The sequence below is a fragment of the Cupressus sempervirens genome, chromosome 2 (genome assembly GCF_028749045.1).
Source record: "Cupressus sempervirens isolate cs-2001-9-10 chromosome 2, ASM2874904v1, whole genome shotgun sequence".
NCBI lineage: Eukaryota > Viridiplantae > Streptophyta > Pinopsida > Cupressales > Cupressaceae > Cupressus > Cupressus sempervirens.
The window spans coordinates 442,014,800-442,035,581 of record NC_143119.1 but is presented as its reverse complement, the minus strand read 5'-3'; the positions used below and the strand labels follow the sequence as shown (position 1 = coordinate 442,035,581).

The window sequence follows — 20,782 nt, the reverse complement described above, 5'->3', positions numbered from 1 at the left end:
TCACTGGACTTATACTATTAGTTTGGCTTCTTAATTTCATTAATCTTCTGCTTCATTTGCTTCATTTATCAACCAACACTGCTACTCAGTCAAGCTTAGAATTTTACTCAACTTCTTGTCATTCCTTCAATACATAAATTCACTCATCTTCTTTACTTCATATAATGATTAAACAACACATTATCTTGTCAATGAAAAACTTATCAGTTGCCCATTGTAATTCCATGATACTTAACTTATCTTCTCAACAACTTGACTAGCTCACCTTGCTATCTCCTATTTTCAAATCCTCTTCATCAATCAAATGATATGGCACTCTACAATGTTAGTAAATGTCTTACTAGTAGGGTTTGACATCAATGAAAGCATAACAATTGTTCCAATTCTGGTTCCAACAGATATATGTTCTTAATTATATCAAAGTTTGACAAGGGACTAGTTTTTATTATTTCTTTGTGTTGGTATACTCTTGTATCCTAATAGTTCACTACTTTATTCATTTGAAATCAAATCATCAAATCATTCCCACTCATACTTTTAATTTTTTTTCAAACATCCCAAAAGCATTCAAAGTCACGACTTCGATTTATCTTGGGAACCACTTTCTATTTCAAGAAGCATCGCTCAAATTATTCCCCAAGCTAACTTCTATAAAAATCCTTGAATCATTCTTGAAGGTCAAGGTATAAGTCCACACACCTATGTTCTCCAGAGCTTCAAGTGCAGGGGATTTTGGTCTTTGTGGATCATTCCTATTAGTTGGCTAAATTGAGTTGGAAGATCCTATTATTGAGTAGGCAAGCTCATAGGATTTCCATCCAGTCAATTTGAACACTAAAAAAATAATGTGTAGAAAATTAAATGAGAGGGACACTGCATTTCCCATTCTTGTTTCACTAAACTATCATTGTCATAATTATTATTGGTAAAACTTAAGTTCAAACCATTTTAACAATGAATACTTTTCCAAAATAGGTATGCATTCATAAAGACTATTCATTTGCACCAACACATAAATCCACAAAAGGAACCCATTTTGATTAGGTGCATGTTCAAGTTTCGACCCTTGTCCAAGTGAACATCTTTTTTAAAAAAAATGGGTGTTTCTTTCTTTCAAGATTTAATTTTTACCAATGCTTCCCTTAGTCATGTAGACCCAAATTCTTGCAAGTACCCTTCATACTTTGGGTTTTTATGATACTTATTGTTATCTAAAAATATTTGTGTAAATTTTAAGCTTCATTTAATTAATATATTTATATTTCCCTATAAGATAAGTAAATGATAATATTTTTAAACAAATATCTAGAGAAGCAAAATTGAGCAAGACAATCACATAACTTTACAAATTAATGAATTGGGTTTTAAGATATTGAAATAAAATTATGAAATTTAGATGAACAAAATAAGTATTAAAATAAATACCTGATTTTGATACATGTCATTAATTGATTTTTCAATATGTCATAAATATTAAAAGTTACTAGATACAACTACTTTACGCTGAGAAAAATATTTTTTATTGTCCTATTTCATCTCCATGCCTATGAACTAGCCTCTAAACTTAGGGTGCAGATATATAAGCTATGTTGATTTTTATAGAAGGAGCTTTTTGCATTAATGGGCCGCAATTAATGTCCACGAGGAAATATTGTTGGTAGACACCATTTAGTAGTTTATCACTATAGGATTGTTTTCTTTTGGTCCAATCCATATTTCATTTTAATAGATTGGCAAAAATATTTGAATTACAATAGCTTTAAGAAATCATTCAATAATTCTTATGATGTTGATGGAAGGTGGTTGCATAGTGTCGCCACTTTATAATGATGTCATGACACTTTAATGTCTTCATATGGCTCCTTGATGCCCATCTTCATTTTTCAAAAATATATTAGACTTTATCCTTAGCTACAATATTCTTCACACGAAGTAAATTCTTCTCTAAGATAACACACAACAACTAAAGTTGGTTGAAGGACTAAATAGTTAAATTCAAACTTGGTAGTTAACAAGTCATTTCCATAATCACACAAGTGACTTAAAATAATGAAAAGATATATAGAAAATCAAAATCAATCGATAAAGCCATATAAAATAAAATAAAACAATACAAGACTCCAATAACTCCTTAACATGCAATAATGCTTATGATGTTGAATGAAAGTGATAATAAAAGTCCATTTTATATAATGATGTTATGATAGTTCAATGTCTTTAGATGATTTCTTGATAGTATCTTCGTTGCTCTAAAATAAGTTATACTTTTTCTTCAATCCATTTTACACCAAGGCACCTTTGAATGGTCTAATAATTAGATATCCTTAATATATAATATTTTTCTTCTTTTACTTTAATCAATAAAAAAATTGAAAAACCCAATTTCACACCAAGACAACATGCAACTATTCTCTACAATGACTTGGCTTGAACCAACAATGTAAATTTAACAGAATTGAGAAGTTGAGAAGCTATTTCCACGCTCCCACTTATCTTAAAATAAGAAAAAGATAAACTAAACATCTACTACATAAAAATCCATCAGCTAATACATAAATTCATTAATCATTACCTTCCGAATCAAGTCTAGTATAAAATTCAATGTATTTTGGAACTTTTGTTAGTATATTCCCACCACATGTTTCACGAGCACGTGGGGTTTGGTCGGTGTGGATAAAGAGAAGGAATTACAGAGTTATAAAATAGTAATTTAATTTCTTAAGCTGGAAGGCGAAGAACACGGTGGCGTAACCCTAGAGGTATGTATACGCACTAGGGCAAAAACAACAAGCCTGATAAGCAAGATACTTTAATAAAATGGATGTGACTCCTGCGAAGCCCACATCTTTATGGCTGACTCCTGAGTCAATACGATTTCCTTCCTCCCACCATCCACGAAATCCTCCGGAAATTGCCCCTCCCTTAGGGTTTTTTGAGCTACTTATACCCCTTACTCTCACACTCATCGGTAGAGGTAAATCGACAAACAAAAATTTCGTCTTTTCCTTGTGAGATCATGGAGAACTGGGATATTGTTTCTCAGAATTCCCAAATCAATGACCAATCCCCATTTCAGAGCTTGGAGCCACTGGTCTGGAGTAATTCCATGGCCTGTAGCTCCGAGAGCTTGCTGATAAACGAGCATTTGTCTGTGTATTCGGACTTTAACGACAAGGAGCAGTGGACTCAGTTTCTTGCTGATGGAAATGAAGATGATCAGTTCTGTGCTGCGAAGAGAGATGATCGAGTGGAGAAAGCGGAAATTGTTCAGGTTCAGAGTCCCATGGCTGCTAGCAGCCATTCTGGTTTTGACGAGCAGCAATCGGAAGTTCTTTGTGCGGAAGAGCAGCTCGCCGAGTTGTCGGATGACAGCGGCAGCAGAAAATCCTCGGAGGGGGAGATTGTGTGAGTATCTTTTAATGTTGGTTTGTTTAAGCTTGAAGGTGAAGGTTTGAGATTGTGTACTGTAAGTCTTCCATTTCAGGTTTTTTAAAGATTGAAGATGAAGGTTTGAGATTGTGTGAGTCTCTTTCGTTACAGGTTTGTTAAAGCTTGAGGCTTGAGATTGTGTGAGGATATTTAATTTTAGGTTTGGTAAAGCTTGTGGTCTGAGATTGCGTGAGTGCCTTCCATTACAGGTTTGCTAAAGCTTAAATTTAGAGGTTGTGTACTGAGTATCTTTCATTACGAATTTGTTAAAAGTTTCACCATTGAAATTGTGTATCTTTCATTAGAGGTTTGTTATAAGAGCTTCAATTTTGAGTTTGTGTGTCTTTCGTTAGAGGTTTGTTATTAAATCTTAAATTTTGTGACTGAGAATGTTTCAGTACTTTTTGTTAAAGCTTGAAATTACGGAAAGTCGAGGTCTAATTCTCTGTGCATATTGTGTGCAGTGACAGCAAGAGCAAGAAGAGGAAGAGGAGCGGAGAGAAGGGGCCTAAATATGCCTTCAAGACCAGAGCTGAGACCGATGTGTTGGAGGACGGCTTCAAATGGCGCAAATATGGCAAGAAAACAATTAAGAGCAGCCCTCACCCGAGGTGTGTGTGCAGAATTTCTCTGTTTTCCGTTCTCTGGATGCATCTTGTGTTAAAAAAGCTCAACCAATTTGATAATGGCGGTTTATTGCGCAGTAGCTTCTCCCTGAGTTTTTAAAAAAAATTATGTGACCTCACTTGGATTTCATCGCTTATTTATAGTAGCCATACCTTTACATTTTTCTCAGAATTTTATTGTTTGTCCAAAAGCTCAAGCTAGGGTTTATGTGGCAGAAGCTACTATTTTCCTCTTGTTTTGAAAATTCTTCGAACTGATTTGAATTTTATGAGTTATTTGTAATGGCTACGGGTTTACGTCTTTCAAATTTCATTTAGTGTCAATCAAAAGCTCAAGGTGTTTATTGATGGGGTTAATCTTGCAGAAGCTACTACAGGTGCTCGGACAGCAACTGTGAAGTGAAGAAGAGGGTCGAAAGAGATCCTACAGATCAAGGAGTGCTGATAACCACATACGAAGGGAAGCACAACCATGAAAGCCCATCGGTGATCTATTATGTCGGAAAGCCCATTATTCTCCAACACCCGGGTTCGAAACCCGCCATTGTTCTGGTCAATGCGGGTTTGTACTCTTGAAGATCTATGCTTACCAGGCTGAGATCTTACACAGAAATTGTACAGGGCTACGAGGATTTTTATGATTTGGGGTGTGATCACTTTGTGTGCCTCTGCTTCCTATGTGAGAAGCTTTGAAATATGTCCGATAATTCGTCCAGCTGTAGTGTTTTCCTTTGTATATGAATAACGATCGCAAATAATGCTTTTCTCATTTTTGTTTTCCTGGGGATTTGGCCACAACGTCTTTTCTGCGCCTCTTTATTTATTTTTCTATATGTCGTTGTAAATTTACATTTTGAAGTGACAATGTTCTCATCTTTTGTGCGGGCTGTACTTGTTACCAATTAAGCCAACCAAAATTTGCTTCCTCAGTTCAATGATTGCATCCTTGCTCACAGTTTTTAAGATAGTCGACCTTCTCCAACAATGTATTACAGTGTATTTATTTAAGGGACTAAATAAATAATCTATCATTTCAATCTTCATATAATTTTGAAAAATTTTAATTGTTGAAATTATGTGAATTATATTGCTCAGGAATGTTCTGAAATGTTTCAAAATTCAGTACAGCTGTATTCTGTAAGTTTTGTTATCTTTTGTAATTACTATTGAAATCAGTACAGCTGTATTCTGTAAGTTTTGTTATCTTTTGTAATTACTATTGAAATCTATAGGTTTTTAGAGCTACTTTAAAATGTTTTAAAATCAGGTACAGTTGTACCCATCAAAATTTATAATCTCAAAGTACTTACTGAAACCTATTCTTGATAGGAATGTTTAAAAATTCAGCACAGCTGTTTCCAACAAAATTTATAATCTCAAATTATTACTGAAACCTACTATTTCTTGAGGATGCCTTGAAATATTTAAAAACTAGGCACAACTGCATCTAACAAAATTTACTACCTCAGAGTAGTTATTGAAACGTACTCTTTATTGACATTCTGAAATGGTTAAAAACTTAACACAGTTGTATCCTGCCAAATCTTCAATCTTTTGTAATAATTGAGTCATATCATTCAATTTTCTTTTTCTTTTTCTTTACCCAACTTGTATTTAGAGAATGTTGTTTTTATTATGAAGACTAGATAATAATAAATTCTTTATTTTGTCTTGGCTATCCGTATTCTGAATCTCATTTACTCTCAAAAGGTAAGTTCATATATTTAGATTTGATAATAAAAACTTCCCTTATGAACTGATTCTAAAGTCACAGTCAATATTTTAATTTTACTCAAAATGTTTTTGAAATTAAAAGCGACAAAAAACAAGGGGGTTTTACAACCAAAATGTTGGTAACCAGCACATCACCTACAGAAACCAACAGAGAGGAGAACATTACTGAAATGAAAGCAAATTAAAAAGTAATTTAACCACAATATTTCTACCCAAACTTTTAACCAGCATACTACTATGAACAAAAACAACTAAACTATAGTAGAAGTCCATAGAGTTAACTATATTACTAAAGTTCACAGAAAACTGTTGGCATAGTCAGACCATGTACAATTTCCAAGCGAGTCCAAATTTATAATTAAAGTACCCACTAAAACTTGAAATTGCTCAGAATGTTTGAAAATTGAACACATTTGTATCCTACAAAAAGTATAATCTCAAGTAATTACCGAAACCTACCATTTTTTAGAGAAAACTAGGCACAATTGTATCCAACAAGGTTTTTAATATCATGTAATTATGAAAGTCTACTCTTAGTGGTGTTCTTAAATGTTTAAAAGATCAAGACAACTGTAATCAGCCAAATCATCAATCTTTTGTAATTATTGAAACTTACCTTTCAATGTTGATAATATTAAACTTTAGTACTCTTGAAATTAGAGATGGATTATAAAAAAGCTCTCTAGTTTTTGAAGAATTGATCTATAATAGTCTTTAATAATATGACAAAGATTTATGTCATATATCTTATAGGTATAGTGTACAATCTCAAAATCCTACAAGATCACTCCAACTGATAAGATATCTTCACTTTTTATCTTTAACAAATTGTATCTTTTATATATTAAAAAATAAATAAAATGAAACACCTCTTCATTAAAATATAAGAAAAAATTATTAGACTAATTTTATAATAGTCTTAAAATAATTCTATAATAGTCTTAAAGTAATTTTATACACTTCAAAGTTATTTAATATTATGTAAATTTATGTCATAAATTTTATCGTTATAATGTTATATCTTAAAAAAACTGTATCATAAATCAAAGATACTTCCCTGATATTTCAATATGATCTGAGATTTACTTCGATGTAATATACTATCCTAATACGACAAAAATTACTATCCCGACCAGCGCTAGGGCTCAGTTTTTGTTGAGAGGGTGAATTTGAGAGATTTCAACATCAAGGTGGGGTTAAATCGGTAAAGCTAAACTTTTAACAACAGTAGTGAAAGTATTTAAAGCGGGATGAATAGAGCTTAGATGCTCGGAAACACGAGGAAATTCTATTCTATTCTTCTTTTAGGGACCCCAGGTGCGGGGAATCTTTTTTAATCAAAAGGCCCCATGTTGGTACTATTTTACAGAAATTGTATATAATAATAATATTAAGAATGCATGTGTAAAGTGCGAGGAAGTTAAGGGGTGAGATTGACGTCCTGAATGCGAACGTGGTAGGCTTACGTAAGGGGGCCCAACGTCAGCAGGGGAGACGCCTCAAGATCCATGTGCGCGCAATAATGGCGAACAAGGAAAAGGGACTCCACAGTTTTAATACGACAACATAGTTTGGGAGGAAAAAGAGGGGCCTCATTACACGTTATCAACAATAATCGTTAATTGGACCCCCAAATCTACGCCTTCTCTAGCGCTTGCGCCTCTCTTTACACATAATGTGGACGATCTCTAGCAATCCAACAAAAAAATGTTTCTAAATCTTCTCCCAGAACAAAGAGCCACATGTACGCCAACATTTTTGTGACCTTACGTCTTTACGTCCATCAATCACTAGGGCTCACTCAAGCTTTGTATATAAAGAGGATTTTATATCTATTTTTATTTATTTAATAGAATGGATGAATGAGTGAAGAATTTCAATGATGTTCGAAAAAGTCTTAAAGTGATCGTCTGTTACAATTTTTGAGAAGCACACGTTTCTAGATTGATATATTTTTAATTGAGAGTTACCTTAATATAGTCTAAGTTTTGTACCTGATAAGACTTATTTTTTATAGGTTCATTTAGATCCTTTCAACTTGATTAACAAACTAAAGGCTCATTGATATTCTTTGAATTTATATTTTAAAGTTTATATTTTTTTTCAAAGTTTTATATCAAATAAAATGCGCAAAACTTATTAAAAAATAATTTAGGTAAATAAATATAAGTTTAATTATTTAATTTAAAGTTAGATTGATAAATAGGACCATGAGTATAATAATTGCAAGGATAACAGGGATTTAGTTTTAGGATTGACAAGGAAAAGATTATGTTGATATGCTTATAACTAACTTTTTGTCGTCTTTAATTCTTTTCCCATTGTCTAATGACTATATCAAGATCTCTACTAGTGTAAAAGAGTTTAAAGGCTATTCACTCATCTTCAAAAAGGATGTTATACCATCCTTAATACAAGAACAAAAGTTTTAAATTAATTTTTTTATCGAGAGGCATCTTAACCTCATTTCTTATGGGGGTTGAAGCTTTGTATCTAAAACTAGAAATTTTTGATAGATTCATGTTGTGGTTCAACAACACACATCACATTTTCACATTTGCAAAATTGGGACCCCCCTTTTTCTTTTTTATTCTTTCCTTGGAACCCATATCGTCAAGATAAGTTAAATGATTTTCACCCTTGAGTGTTCTCGATAGTTGGGAAGGTCCCTTGGTCAATTGGTAGGGCCTTCATTTCTTGTCGAAGTATTTTTTGTCTTTCCGCTTCATTTTTTCTTTTCAAGTCTTGTACTCTTTCAGAGATATTAGACATGTTAGAGTATCACACTCTAATATGTCTGATAGATATGATTACCCTTTGTTTCTTTTGGTTTTATCTTTATGGAGATTTAGAGTTATCATGTACATCCTACTATTGGAAATGTAAGGTAGGCAAGTTTACTTGGGGGGGGTGAATCAAGAACCAATAAAACTTTTAACTTACTTCATCAGTTAATCCTTCATATATTACTCTAATCTAATTGCATGCATGAAAGAATGAAAGCAATAAAACATTCATAACACTTTGACAAAAGATATGGTGACTCAGAAACCTTTCAATTAGAAAGTAAAATTGGGGCAAGGATGATACCCACAAACTTTAGTACTATAGTAGAAAGTTGGCCTATTAAGACTTACAATTGACCACTTTTGGTGATCTACCTTATTAGGAGCAATAAGGACTATTAGTTCCACCTTGTTAAAGGATTTACAAACATACAGTGAAGTATGCACTCTGTTAGGAGATTTGGAATAAGACTTTTAAATCCACCTTGTTAGAGGATTTGACTGATGTACCTATTAGGATGAACCAATAATTGATCTTTGATCTGCAACTTTGATTTGCTAAATGAGATTCCTTGAATTACAATCATCACTTGACTATGATAGATAAGTCTCTGTTATACCTTATACTGCTTGTAGCCTTCTTCAATTCACATTCACCTACTTCTTACTTCTTCACATACTTGTTACTTTCTTTTACATTTGGATATGATACAATACATTACATATATAGCAATCCACTTAATTACTTGCTGGAGTTGGCTACAATACCAAATTCATCATAATTCACAAAGTCATCCCATTGTTGTAACTCAGGTTTTGAAGACAACTCATTGATGTTCTAACACTCAGCAAACACTGTCAACACTCGACAGACTCTAGCACTCGGTTGGCATTGAAGCTCATTCCATACTGATCACTTCAAGTAGCATGAACTCGGTCAACACTGTATGACTCAATGAACACTAAGAAAATTGATAGATACTAAAATGCTTGGTTGACATTGTGATGCCCGGTCAACACTGAATTCACTTGGTTAACACTATAGAGCTTGGTTAACACTAAGATCTTCATCACTTGTACTGGGAAGCTTGGTAGACTCTGCTACGCTCGGACAATACTATAAATTGTCTAAGATTCTTAGTATATACTATGAAGCTTGGCATGATCCACAATCTGACTATTTAGCTTGGTGGCAACTGAAACACTTGGTTAACATTGCTAGAAGAATGATAAGCTTGGTAGCAATTGTAGAGCTCGATAGCAATGAAACCAACTAAGTTTTAACTCACTAATAGACAAATTGATCTTCATGTCAACAATCTCCCCCTTTTGGCATCCGTGACAAAAACACTTATCATACAAAAAATATGAATTCTCAAAATTACAAGTCAAAACTCCCTTAGTCAACAATCTGGATCTTCAACTTGGTTTTGACTGTAGTGCCTCTCATGTTTGCAATCTGTACCTTGTCATATTTTGATCTGAGAGATACTTCTTACTCATGTTATTTTTATATTTGAGATGACTTGAGGGTTAGATGTTATACTTTGATTTCTAATATCATAGATGTTAGATTACTATGTTGTTTAGTTGATCATATCTGCATGATGATGCCTTTTTGAGGTGACAACATGTTATATATATATATATGTGTGTGTGTGTGTGTGTGTGTGTGTGTGTGTGTGTGTGTGTGTGTGTGTGTATGTATATGTATATATATGTATATGTGTGTGTGTGTATATATATATATATATATATATATATGGTTATCCGGTATTTGGATATATCCTATGATTATGTTTATATGTTGGATTTAATGCTATGGTATTTACTTCATTCTTGCTTTGTGATGCTTTATGCAAATGTGAGTGATGTAAATGGATAAATTCAGCATAATTAAATAAATGGTTAAATTAGGTTATTTAATGCATTTATTTTTTTGACTATGTTATTATATGCAATTGCACTTGATTATGTGTTTTAGTATGCAATATTTATATCCCTAGTAGTGACACATGGAGTTAGTGATTCAGTCATTCATATTTAAGCCAATGTCATCCCTGTATGGTTGACATATCCTATTTAATTGTTTAAATTAAACCTTCTGGTGATTTAATAAATTTGGACTCATTTACATTATGTGATTAGATCCATGAGTGTGTCTATGCATTTAGAGGTTCACATTTTTCACAAAAGTTATGAAGAAATTCTATGATTTTGGTTTAAGGGATTTTTGGACTTTATTTTAATTAATTTTTTCTTGACAGTTTTCTTGTAGAGGAATTCAAATTACTTGGAATAGCCTATTTTCATTTGGGTCGAATTAGGGTTTAACTAGGTGACTTGGTTATTTTCCCTAATTGATTATTCATTCAAAAAGTGAATAAGTATCCAAAGAGGAATTTTATTCCTCACTTCTCACTTTCTGAAATAAGAATTTGAGAGCAAATTTCCAAATCCTCTTATATAAGATTGTGTTTTTGTTCATTGCAGGAGCTACGAGCGTGGGATCATAGTGAGATTGGTCTCGTTGGATCTAGCTCAGGGAGACCTTGGATTGCCACAACTTTTGGCAACTTTTGTAGGTTATTTATTTTATAATGTCGATTCTCATTTTTTCCCTTTTGGCTGTCAAGTAGGGCTCTCCCATTTTTATGTTTCAGCTCCATTTTTGGAAGCTATATGTTAGGAGGATGAGAACTAGTGTTCCCCTCCATTTGTGATTGCTATTTCTGCTCGGTTGTTCAGGTATGACCGTTTTCCTAATTTTCAGGATGAGGTTTTAGGGTTTCACACCGTTATGTTGGTCGTTTTTGCAAACGGTGTTCAAACCCAAATTTTATTGGATTTTTGTAGCTTAATCATCATTGGGGTGAATAGGTTTTATTTTTATTGATTTTTGATAATGTTAGGTTTTTAAGGTTTTCACCTCGATTTATGTGCCACCTAGTTTTATCAGGTTTTCTTGGCATGATGTTGGTCATGGACTTGAATTATCTGTAGGATGTCAACCCAACCATTGTTGCATTTCTATGTTGCATTGGGATGAATGTCACATCCATACTCCCGAGCTTGTATTTTACTTGTGTTCTCATCCAACCCTTGTTTATGATCTTTGTGATGGTGGTGCACCCACACACAAGCACACACACGTGCAATTGTCAAGTAACTTGTGAGGCCTGAACTCCCAATTGCATTTAGTGGAGTTATGTACATTGGGGTTGTGTTCGGAATATGCACGCCTACTGGCACTCATCATGTGATGAGCATAGGTAGGGTAGGGTAGCACCATGGAGGGGCTTCTACCGCAACCTTGGTGACTATTTCCCAAGTTTGTGTGAAGAATGCTTAATCAAGTGATAACTAAATAATTTAACTGGGTATAAATTTAAGATAATATAATGTTTGTGAGCACCCGAAGTTCACCTGAGGACACTTTATTGTCAGCACCCAGAGTTGACCCGAGGACATAGTACGTGCCCCTGCTTAGGGAGTTGATGCCGCATGATTCTATCTTGGGCTACCTAATGCCAAAGTGAATTACCCTCTAGTGAGTCTCTACATAGTTAACCCACTAAATGTCTTACTAGGACCTGTTGTACTTGCATTGTTTCATGATCTTGGTTGCAGTTCTCTTACTGTCTAGTGTGAGTGTTAGCCATTGACGTTTGATTTATGTGTGTTTGTGGTTGGATCATTATCTCCATCAACACAACAAGAGTGGACTTACGGGTTTTCAGGTGGTTGGGAGGCATAGAGCTACCTATACCACTATTGGGGACCAGTGTATAAAGACAGTCTATTATTCTAGTGTGACCGATGCTTTATTTCACTCGATTTATTCGGGGTTCCAAAGTATGTTCCCTTGTGATTTATGCTTTAATTGGAATGTATGGATATCATATTTAAATGATGTTAGTTTATTTGATGCATTCCTTATTTGTGGTGTTTAGCATATGGTTAGATGGTGTGATTCACTTAGTTGGATATCTATTGCTTTATTGGTTTAGCATTTAGATGTTCTTGTTCTTATGATGTTATTACATTGTAGTAGTGATTCCCTCATAAGACAACTTTGACTATCTAGTTGGCAGTTTTGGGATATTATGTGCAGGAGGTGGCTAGGGCCTTTGAGGTCTCATGATGCTATTACGGCTGGGAGGAACCATGCAAGAGTTTAGTTGTTTTGTTCCTTGTGATGTTGCGTTCTGCATGTCCTTTATTTACTGCTAAGTTTTAGATGGTTAGTTGTGTTTCCCTCTTGCTATTCTTGTGTTCGAGTGTCCAAGCCTCCATTTGTGGATCTAGTACTCCCCAGTGTGTAGGTTCTAACTCTTCTTCTTCCTTTTGGTTGTTCGTCAAAATATTTCCTTGCATTCCTTAGTGACAATACTTCAACATTGGGCGATATTGGAAAGTTTCGCATGCCCAAAGGATAATTGTAATATGAAACTGGAGAGTATCACACACTTAAGGGAATTTTGTCATACACTACTGGAAAGTCTCACACACTCCTTAGAGTTCTATTGTATGATACTAGTAAAGTATCAGATGACCTTGGTAACTATATCACCCAAACCCTGAAAGTATCACACGACCATTAGAGAAATGTTGTACGATACTGGTAAAGAGTTGCCTAGGCTATTTGGAAATGTCACCTTGCTTTGTGGGAAAACTTGCTCAAGTGACCAACAAGAACTTTTTGACTTGACCGAAGGGTTTTGAGAGGTGATTGGGATACCCTTTACAAAGTTCTTGAACCCTAGTGTTGGACCTTTTGAATCCAGGATGTTCCAGATTTGAATGCATTTGTGACCTCCGTAGCTTCGTTGTCATTGGCCAGTAGTGGTGCTTGGAGATTCGTTGGTGTTGGATGTTTGTTTAGTCTCTCGCTACAATCTTTGTGATCCTTGTATGTCAATTGTCATGTACATCCATACTTGTTTTAAAAAAATAAAAATTGGCTTTGCTTTTATTTATTCTTGTTCCAAGGATCTCTGGACGAGGCATTACATTGATTGCTAACTATTGTTGTCGCTTGGTAACCTCTTACTCTATTTTTAAAAAAAAAATTCAAAATTTATTTTGTAAACTTATTTTCTACTATTCTATACATATGTTTTCATATTACTACTCCCCTATACATATATCTCTCCCCCATACATACATCTACAATATGATAATACTTTCCTTTTATACAAATAATCTTCTCCTCCTTTAATGACATAAATTCCAAAGGTGTAAAATATTTACAAGTTAATACCAAAATGTGATAATAAATCACTATCTACCTTCAAAATGATTGCCATGGTCTTGTCCCAATTCTCTTGCAATACCTTGGATGCATGCAAGGCTATCTGCACTTCTATTGAAAGTTTCATCATATGGTTAGCTATGGAGAAGTTATTGTCATGGATCAGTGTCTTTGCATGTGCAACATGCTTTTGCAGTGCATCCATGTTTGGAAGAATTATGCCTTGAATTTCTACAAGTTTTTCTCTTATTCTAGCTTCCTCCCTTAGTAATTCTTCTTGAAGATCTGTCAAGTACCTGATCTTTGTAAAATGTGCAGAACAACAATAATGATCAAGTGACAATTGATGTGTGCTTGCCTTCATATCTTCATCTATCTTGGATAGTTTATCCTTAATCTCCTTAGTAAAGATGGATGTGTCACTCAACTTGACAAACAAAGAAATAACATTATTTACATATTTTTCAAGTGAAACAAGAATAGTAGGTAATTCTACTTGATCAATAGCTCTCTTCTGTGCTACTTACTCCAAAACTTTATTTCCAAATTTTCTTTCTACCCTCTATAGTAGTTTTTCTTTTCCATTCAATTCTTCATTATATTTGTGGACAATTTCAACTGATTGATCCAAAATAGGTTGCTTCGCATCAACCTCAATGCTCAGAGCATCAAAAAATATGTTCTTGATATCTTCAAGTACCTATTTTTTCTTTTTTCCTTTCCTCTCTGAGCTTTTGTTTCCTTCCTCTTTTCTTCTAGAGCTCACCAAGGGATCCATTTGATCATTAGATTCAAAAGATCCTAATCTAGTATTACAATGTCCTCCTCTTAATCAATCTCTTCCTTAGAGGTTTCAACCTCTTGACCCTTTTCCTTGTGAATAATAGAGGAAACCATTTCTTTTCTTTTATTCGAAACTTGTTGAGACTGAGTCTCAACTATAATTGCACTAGCCATGGTGGAAACAACAATGGAAATAGTAGAAACAAAAAATGTAGGAATGGTAGAAATAACACGAATAGCAGTAATACCTTGTTGTTTCTTGGTAGATCTTGATGCTAAAATGCTCTGATCATGTTGCTCAATAGATGAAGTGTTAGACACTTCACTCATTGAAGTACTCAATAATGCTACTCTAGAGATTGGTTGGGTTCTTGGTGATCCAATTTTAACCTCAACCAACTCAATAGAAACCTTCTCTAAGCTAGATTTCACTAAGGATTTTCTGAGAGAATGAGGAAGGGAGGTCATAACCTCTGCTGCTATCTTTTTTTCTTTAGTATATTCAATACTCTAAATTTCTGGAAGACTTCCTCCTATAGCTTCTTGTTCTTCTTCCTCATTAGCATCATCAATATTTACATTTTTTATTTTATCATCTCTTATTTATGCATCTTCTTACATGCCATCTTCTTCACCATCCTTATCATCAATTTGCACAACATGGTCACTAGGCTTATGCAACAAATAGATGTTTTTTCATGCAATAGTATTAGATTTCATGACAGACTCTATGTCCTCTAATAGGATCAAAAATGCTTTGAATTTTAAAGTAAGCTTCTGCTCATTTTCCTTTAATGATTCCCTCACTTCCTTGTCTGAAAGATTAGACATAAGGCATCAAGTTCTGTTCTCTGATGTCCTTATCAACATTTAGTGCATTCTCCCAAATTGGTGTAACTGCTTTTTAGATATTTTTAAGAACTTGTTTGACCAGTTCATCAGGGGAATACTTTCATTTTTCCATTTTTTCCACTAGGGCATCTTCAATCTATTTCTTCTCTACTGCACTCCTAGTGTCATACTTAAGTGATTTGAAGGATGCCATGCCTCCTCCTTCTTCTAGTATTTTCAGCCTCTCTTCAAAAGTAGCTTGGATAGTCTTCTAAAGTATGATCTAATCTACTTCATCATCATCACTCAAATTTAATTTGCTCCTAGATTTGGTGGATCTCCTTGTGAACACAACAAAGGAAGATTTTGCAGGCTTTGTTATTATAACCTTCCCTTTCTTCTTGGGAGGCTCCTCTTCTTCAGGTTCTGCTTCCTCTACATTCTCCTCTTCATCTTCATCTTCCACTATGTCATCTCCCTTACCTTCAATAAAAAAGAGAGGAGAGCTTGATGACTTGGTATTCTTCATGATTTTCTCTATCCTCTTTCTTCGTTTGTTCATTGCCTAGGGCAACTTGATTTCAAGTTCAATCCTGGCCTTTGCCTCCTTATATGTTCCAAATTATTCAGCCTTGGAATCCAAAGGCTCATTCAAGAGAGCCTCAATAAAATCTTTCGTGTCATCAATATTAACCTCATAACTCAAAGGTTTTACCCATGCCACTCTTGGCCTGACTGCTTGGATGTGAACCTTGTCACAATCTACTAGAAAACAAATATCTTACTCATAGTCTTCTACTAATTTCTTTGGAATCCTATATTTTCTTTGCATTTTATCTTTGAATATTTCAAGGTAGGCATCCATTATACTTTCAAAAATTTCTCCCATCTCTGCTATGAACTCATTAATTTGATATAATACAAGTGCATCTTTCTTCCATTGCATAGTTCCTTCAGAAGGGAAAAACTTTTGTACATAGAAAAATAAACAGGTTAAAAGAGAACCAAACTTACACATATTGTTCCTAGAGACTTAGATACTCTCCATGCTTTTTCCCAATTGACTCAACAGTAGCTTGGAAAGGTCAAAAGATAAATTGTTTTTCACCACCTTTAGTGCTAGCTCAACTGCTTCACAGGGAACATTGTTCATTCTGCTCGAGCTATATATCTTATGTGCAATTATAACATGTATTCCAAACTTGATTTCCATGTTTGTCACACTGTTAAGCTCCATTCCTCTACCATCCCACTCAGCAAGTATTCTCTTCTCTATTTCAACCTGACCTAGAGTTTTCATGGTTTTTGCCTTGCTTAACATTGGCAATCTAGTAATCCTATGTATCATCTTCTTTGTAATTTGGATAGGGTGATCCAACCACAAATATATTTTGTGAGCTCTACTTAGGATACATCTGATCCAATTCCCTTGGAAATCTTGCGGTGTATGCATAATGTGTGTCAAACCCTCTGTCTCCAAATGTATATGCTTAGGTTTTAAAGAACCATCCACGGGTGATCCCACAATGATGGGTTCCACTTTTTGACCAATTTTGACATTGAAATCAATATTTTTGAAACAAACCTCACATTCGAGTGACTATATCTCTAAAACTATTAATAATTTCAAGATGACATAAACTAGTGATTTCTAGTACTCTATTCCTACATTGTAACCATATTTTTTAATTTAAAAAAAAAAATTATTTATGTCAATTTTTTCTTCTCCTTTGAAAAGTGGTACATATTAAAATTCAATATTTTTAAAGAGTGACAGTTCATTTGACACACATAACCTTTTTTCTAGAAAAGATAATGAGGTAATTCTTTCGGTGTTGGATTTGTAACATCAATATCTAGAGGATGCATTTGGTTTGATTCAATTTGGTTGAATATTTTATAGTTTATGAAGTTTTGAAGTGACATCAATCGTAATTCAGACATACGTTTGTTTTGACATAGATAACTTGAACTCAATTTATCATAAATCTATTTTATTTTTTGAATAGAAAGTTATCTTGATAACCTATTTCCTAGATTTTTTATTTTTTTTAAATGACCTAATTTACTAATTTTCTCGAAGTGTTGAAGTTAGTTGATGTTCAATCAGTAATGAACCTATAATGGGTTAAACTCATATTTGAAAGTCTTAATGAATATAATATGTATTACAACTATAGTCATTGGAAAGCTTGCTCCAAGTAGCACAAATTGGTATTTTTTATTTTATAGTAGGAAATCAATCATTTTCAATTTTCGTTGTCAAAAGGGTCAATTTTATTTTTTTATAGAAAAGAGGGTCAAATATTTGTAATTTGACATGTTCGTTGCAAACATACTATTCATTGTGAACATACATAATGGGTTTGCGTGAACACACACCCTTAAGTTTTCCAACTATATTAATGAGGTATGTTCGTAGAAAACATGCCTAATATTTGTGAAATATGTTCACTGCATACATTATTATAATATATGTTTGCTGCGAACATGGTTAATATGTTTAGACAAACAATTGATAAATGCAATTTGCAAATTTTGCAATTTTTTTGGATTTTCTTCATCCCACAAAAGTGGAGCCCATTATTGTGGGTTCACCCCCACACATAATTCATTAAATAAGTGGTTCATTTCTAGGGTTCCAAGCTCTTGAATTGAACAGTGATAAAATGACTTAATGTCATGAATTAGAAGTACCTTCGGAGGAATTTGTTACTACACTCCGACTGGATCAAGTGCTTATGCTATAGCTGGGGTCAATTTGAATGTGGGAGCCTTGCAATACACTCCACAAATCAACATCTCCAAACTCTTTTTCACTTTTCTTCTTGAAGATGCAATTTGCTCGATTAATTCTTGAACAAAAAATAATCTTCACCAATTACTGCTCCAGATCAGTCTAGGGCTCAAAATTGCTCTTCACTCTTAGCTCTAGAAATTTGTAGTGAAATGATTTGATGAATTTCCTCCTTTTAACAAAATATTGTCTTTACGATCACCATTAATTCTTCATACAAATGTTTTCTTAGTAACAGTTTGTCCTCCACTCAGTTTGGTCTTTATTGCTCGGAAGACACCTTCAATACATTAAGGATTACCACCACTCAATTTAAACTTGGTACTCGATAGAGTCACCAACTCGACATCTATTATTCAGAATGTGGTAGGTCTAGTGCATCTTGACCTTGCTCAATAAGGTCTTGCAACCTGACCTAGCTTGGTAAGGTCTTCAACTATCATCTTATCTTGGTGATCCTTGTGCATCTTAAATGCTGATATGGATCTTCTTCTTGCTAGTGGGAACTAGTATGGGTTGTCTTCTTCTAAATCTTAGTTCTAGTAATCTCCATGAATGTCTAAGTTGAAATGGTTGAGTCACCCAACTCATTGAATTGGGTGTCAACAGTTTCATGACTTTGTCTTGCATTCTCTAGAGATTTTTGCACCCATTGCTACCTCATTTTTTTTCTAATATTATCAGCCTTTGCTTTCTTTTTATCTTCAATTTTTCCTCTATTCATATAGTTCTTGGCAAGATGTCCAAGTTCTGTACATACAAAATATCTTTTTCTAGTGTTTCTCTTCCTCATGTGATGTTTTACACAACTTGCTCCAATGTGTCCAAACTCACCATAGTAGTGACATCTATACCATGTTTTGTGATCCCAACCAAATATTGCTTTCACAATTTTCTTTGTCAGTTTCTACTTCTTGGTCTTGCACTCTGAAGATTAGTGTCCTTGTTTGTTGCAATTATGACACTTTCCTTCAAACTTAGGTTTTTCTGTACATTCAATTTTTCTATGTCCTTTCTTATTACAGTTGTAACACTTTCCATTTAATTTTGCTTTACCATTGCTCCAACACTTGTTTGATGTATGACCTATTTTTCCACAATGACTACATGTAGGCATTTTGTTCTTTTGAGCTCCTTGCTGAGATGATTCATCTTCTTCTATATATCCTAATCCAGCTTTACCTTTGTTTCTAAATTGAGTTTGCTTATCTAGTTGATTCATGCTTTCTTGTGAATTCATTATCCTCTCATTGGTTTGCTTTTCTATACTGAGATCATTCTTCAATCTTTCATTTTCTTTATTCAAGTTGATAAGCTATTGATTTGCATGATTGAGTAGATCAATAAGATCTTTTTGCTACAGAGATAGTCGATTAATTTTATTGTCCTTTTCTTCTATTTCTTCATTGGCTTTGTCCTTTTGTTCCATGACTTCACATAATTTGACTAATTGAATTTCTTGTTCTCTTTTCAAAATTTTGACTTCTTCTTAAAGATTGAGATTTCTCTCAAGTAAGTCTTTGACTGCTACATCAACATCATCTAAATTTCTTTCTTGGCATAAATTTTCAATTATTTCTTCAATGAAGAGATTTTCATTCATTTGTGTTGCAAGATATTTCATTCTTTGCAAGGATTTAGAGAGTTTCTCCTTTTCTTTGTTGAGTTGTCAAATGGCTAATTCTAGATCCAAATTTTCATTCTCAATAGCCTTTTCTAGCCCGTATACCTCCATTGCCTCTGATCTTTTCTCAAGTTATTAAGCTTTTGATGTGAGAACCAAAAGCTCTAATACCAAAATTTTGAAATGTAAGGTAGGATAGGTTACTGAGAGTGGAGGGTGTATGCATGAATTGTGACCTATACTAACACACACACTTCAACATGGTCATTATGTGCGAATTCATCCCGGAATGAACATAAGATTGTTCATCCGAGAGAAATCCTGCAAGATGACTTGTTGCCTTCTATCTAGAAGGATTTTTTCTGTTAATATCCTCATAATTGAGGTGCAGGAAACCAGACCCTCTAAGAATGAAGGATTTGATGAATGCAGCTAGTCTAGATGAATGTGCAAATTATTTTAAATGAGATATGCAAAATCCAAGAACAAAATAAAGCAAACTAGATTAACATATGCATAGTTAAGCTAAATGAAATTAAACTAAGGATGCAAATGTATGCAAAACATGAGAAAATGTGAGTATGAATTTCAATAGCACTTCGATAGCAATTCAATTCATCCTCCCAAATGAAGAAATGAGGGTCTCTTAAATAGATTTTCTTGAAATACTCCAACGGTTGAGATCAATTTCAATCAACAGTCAAGATTGAAGATGAGGTTCAGTTAAGGTGGAAGATTCCCAAATTAGAGGGAGTTAACTGGCTCAAATCTAAGTGTAAGATTTAGTCAGCTCAAATAAACTTTAGTGTGAGAGTAAGTGATCTGGGTCACTTCTAATTTGATCAGTAGTGAACTAGGAATTTCCATTTTTGAACTGAAGAGAAAATTAGGAGAGATATTTAATTTAATAAAATGAGA

The 20,782-nt window shown here is 33.9% G+C and overlaps 1 protein-coding gene across 1 annotated transcript; it reads left to right on the top strand.

Moving 5' to 3' along the window:
* The first annotated feature begins 2,970 nt into the window (after nt 1-2,970).
* LOC149572971 (uncharacterized) lies at nt 2,971-4,824 on the top strand. Its single transcript, XM_089814101.1, has 3 exons — nt 2,971-3,405; nt 3,894-4,040; nt 4,421-4,824. The coding sequence occupies exons 1-3, from the start codon at nt 3,017-3,019 to the stop codon at nt 4,629-4,631; spliced, it is 747 nt and encodes a 248-aa protein (XP_089670227.1). The 5' UTR covers nt 2,971-3,016; the 3' UTR covers nt 4,632-4,824.
* The last annotated feature ends 15,958 nt before the right edge of the window (nt 4,825-20,782 follow it).

What these genes read in the sequence shown, in the direction of transcription:
- LOC149572971 (XM_089814101.1), top strand. Translation starts at nt 3,017, where the DNA reads ATGGAGAACTGGGATATTGTTTCTCAGAATTCCCAAATCAATGACCAA. An exon ending in TCCTCGGAGGGGGAGATTGT is followed by an intron (nt 3,406 to 3,893) that starts GTGAGTATCTTT and finishes TATTGTGTGCAG; the next exon opens with TGACAGCAAGAGCAAGAAGA. An exon ending in AAGAGCAGCCCTCACCCGAG is followed by an intron (nt 4,041 to 4,420) that starts GTGTGTGTGCAG and finishes TTAATCTTGCAG; the next exon opens with AAGCTACTACAGGTGCTCGG.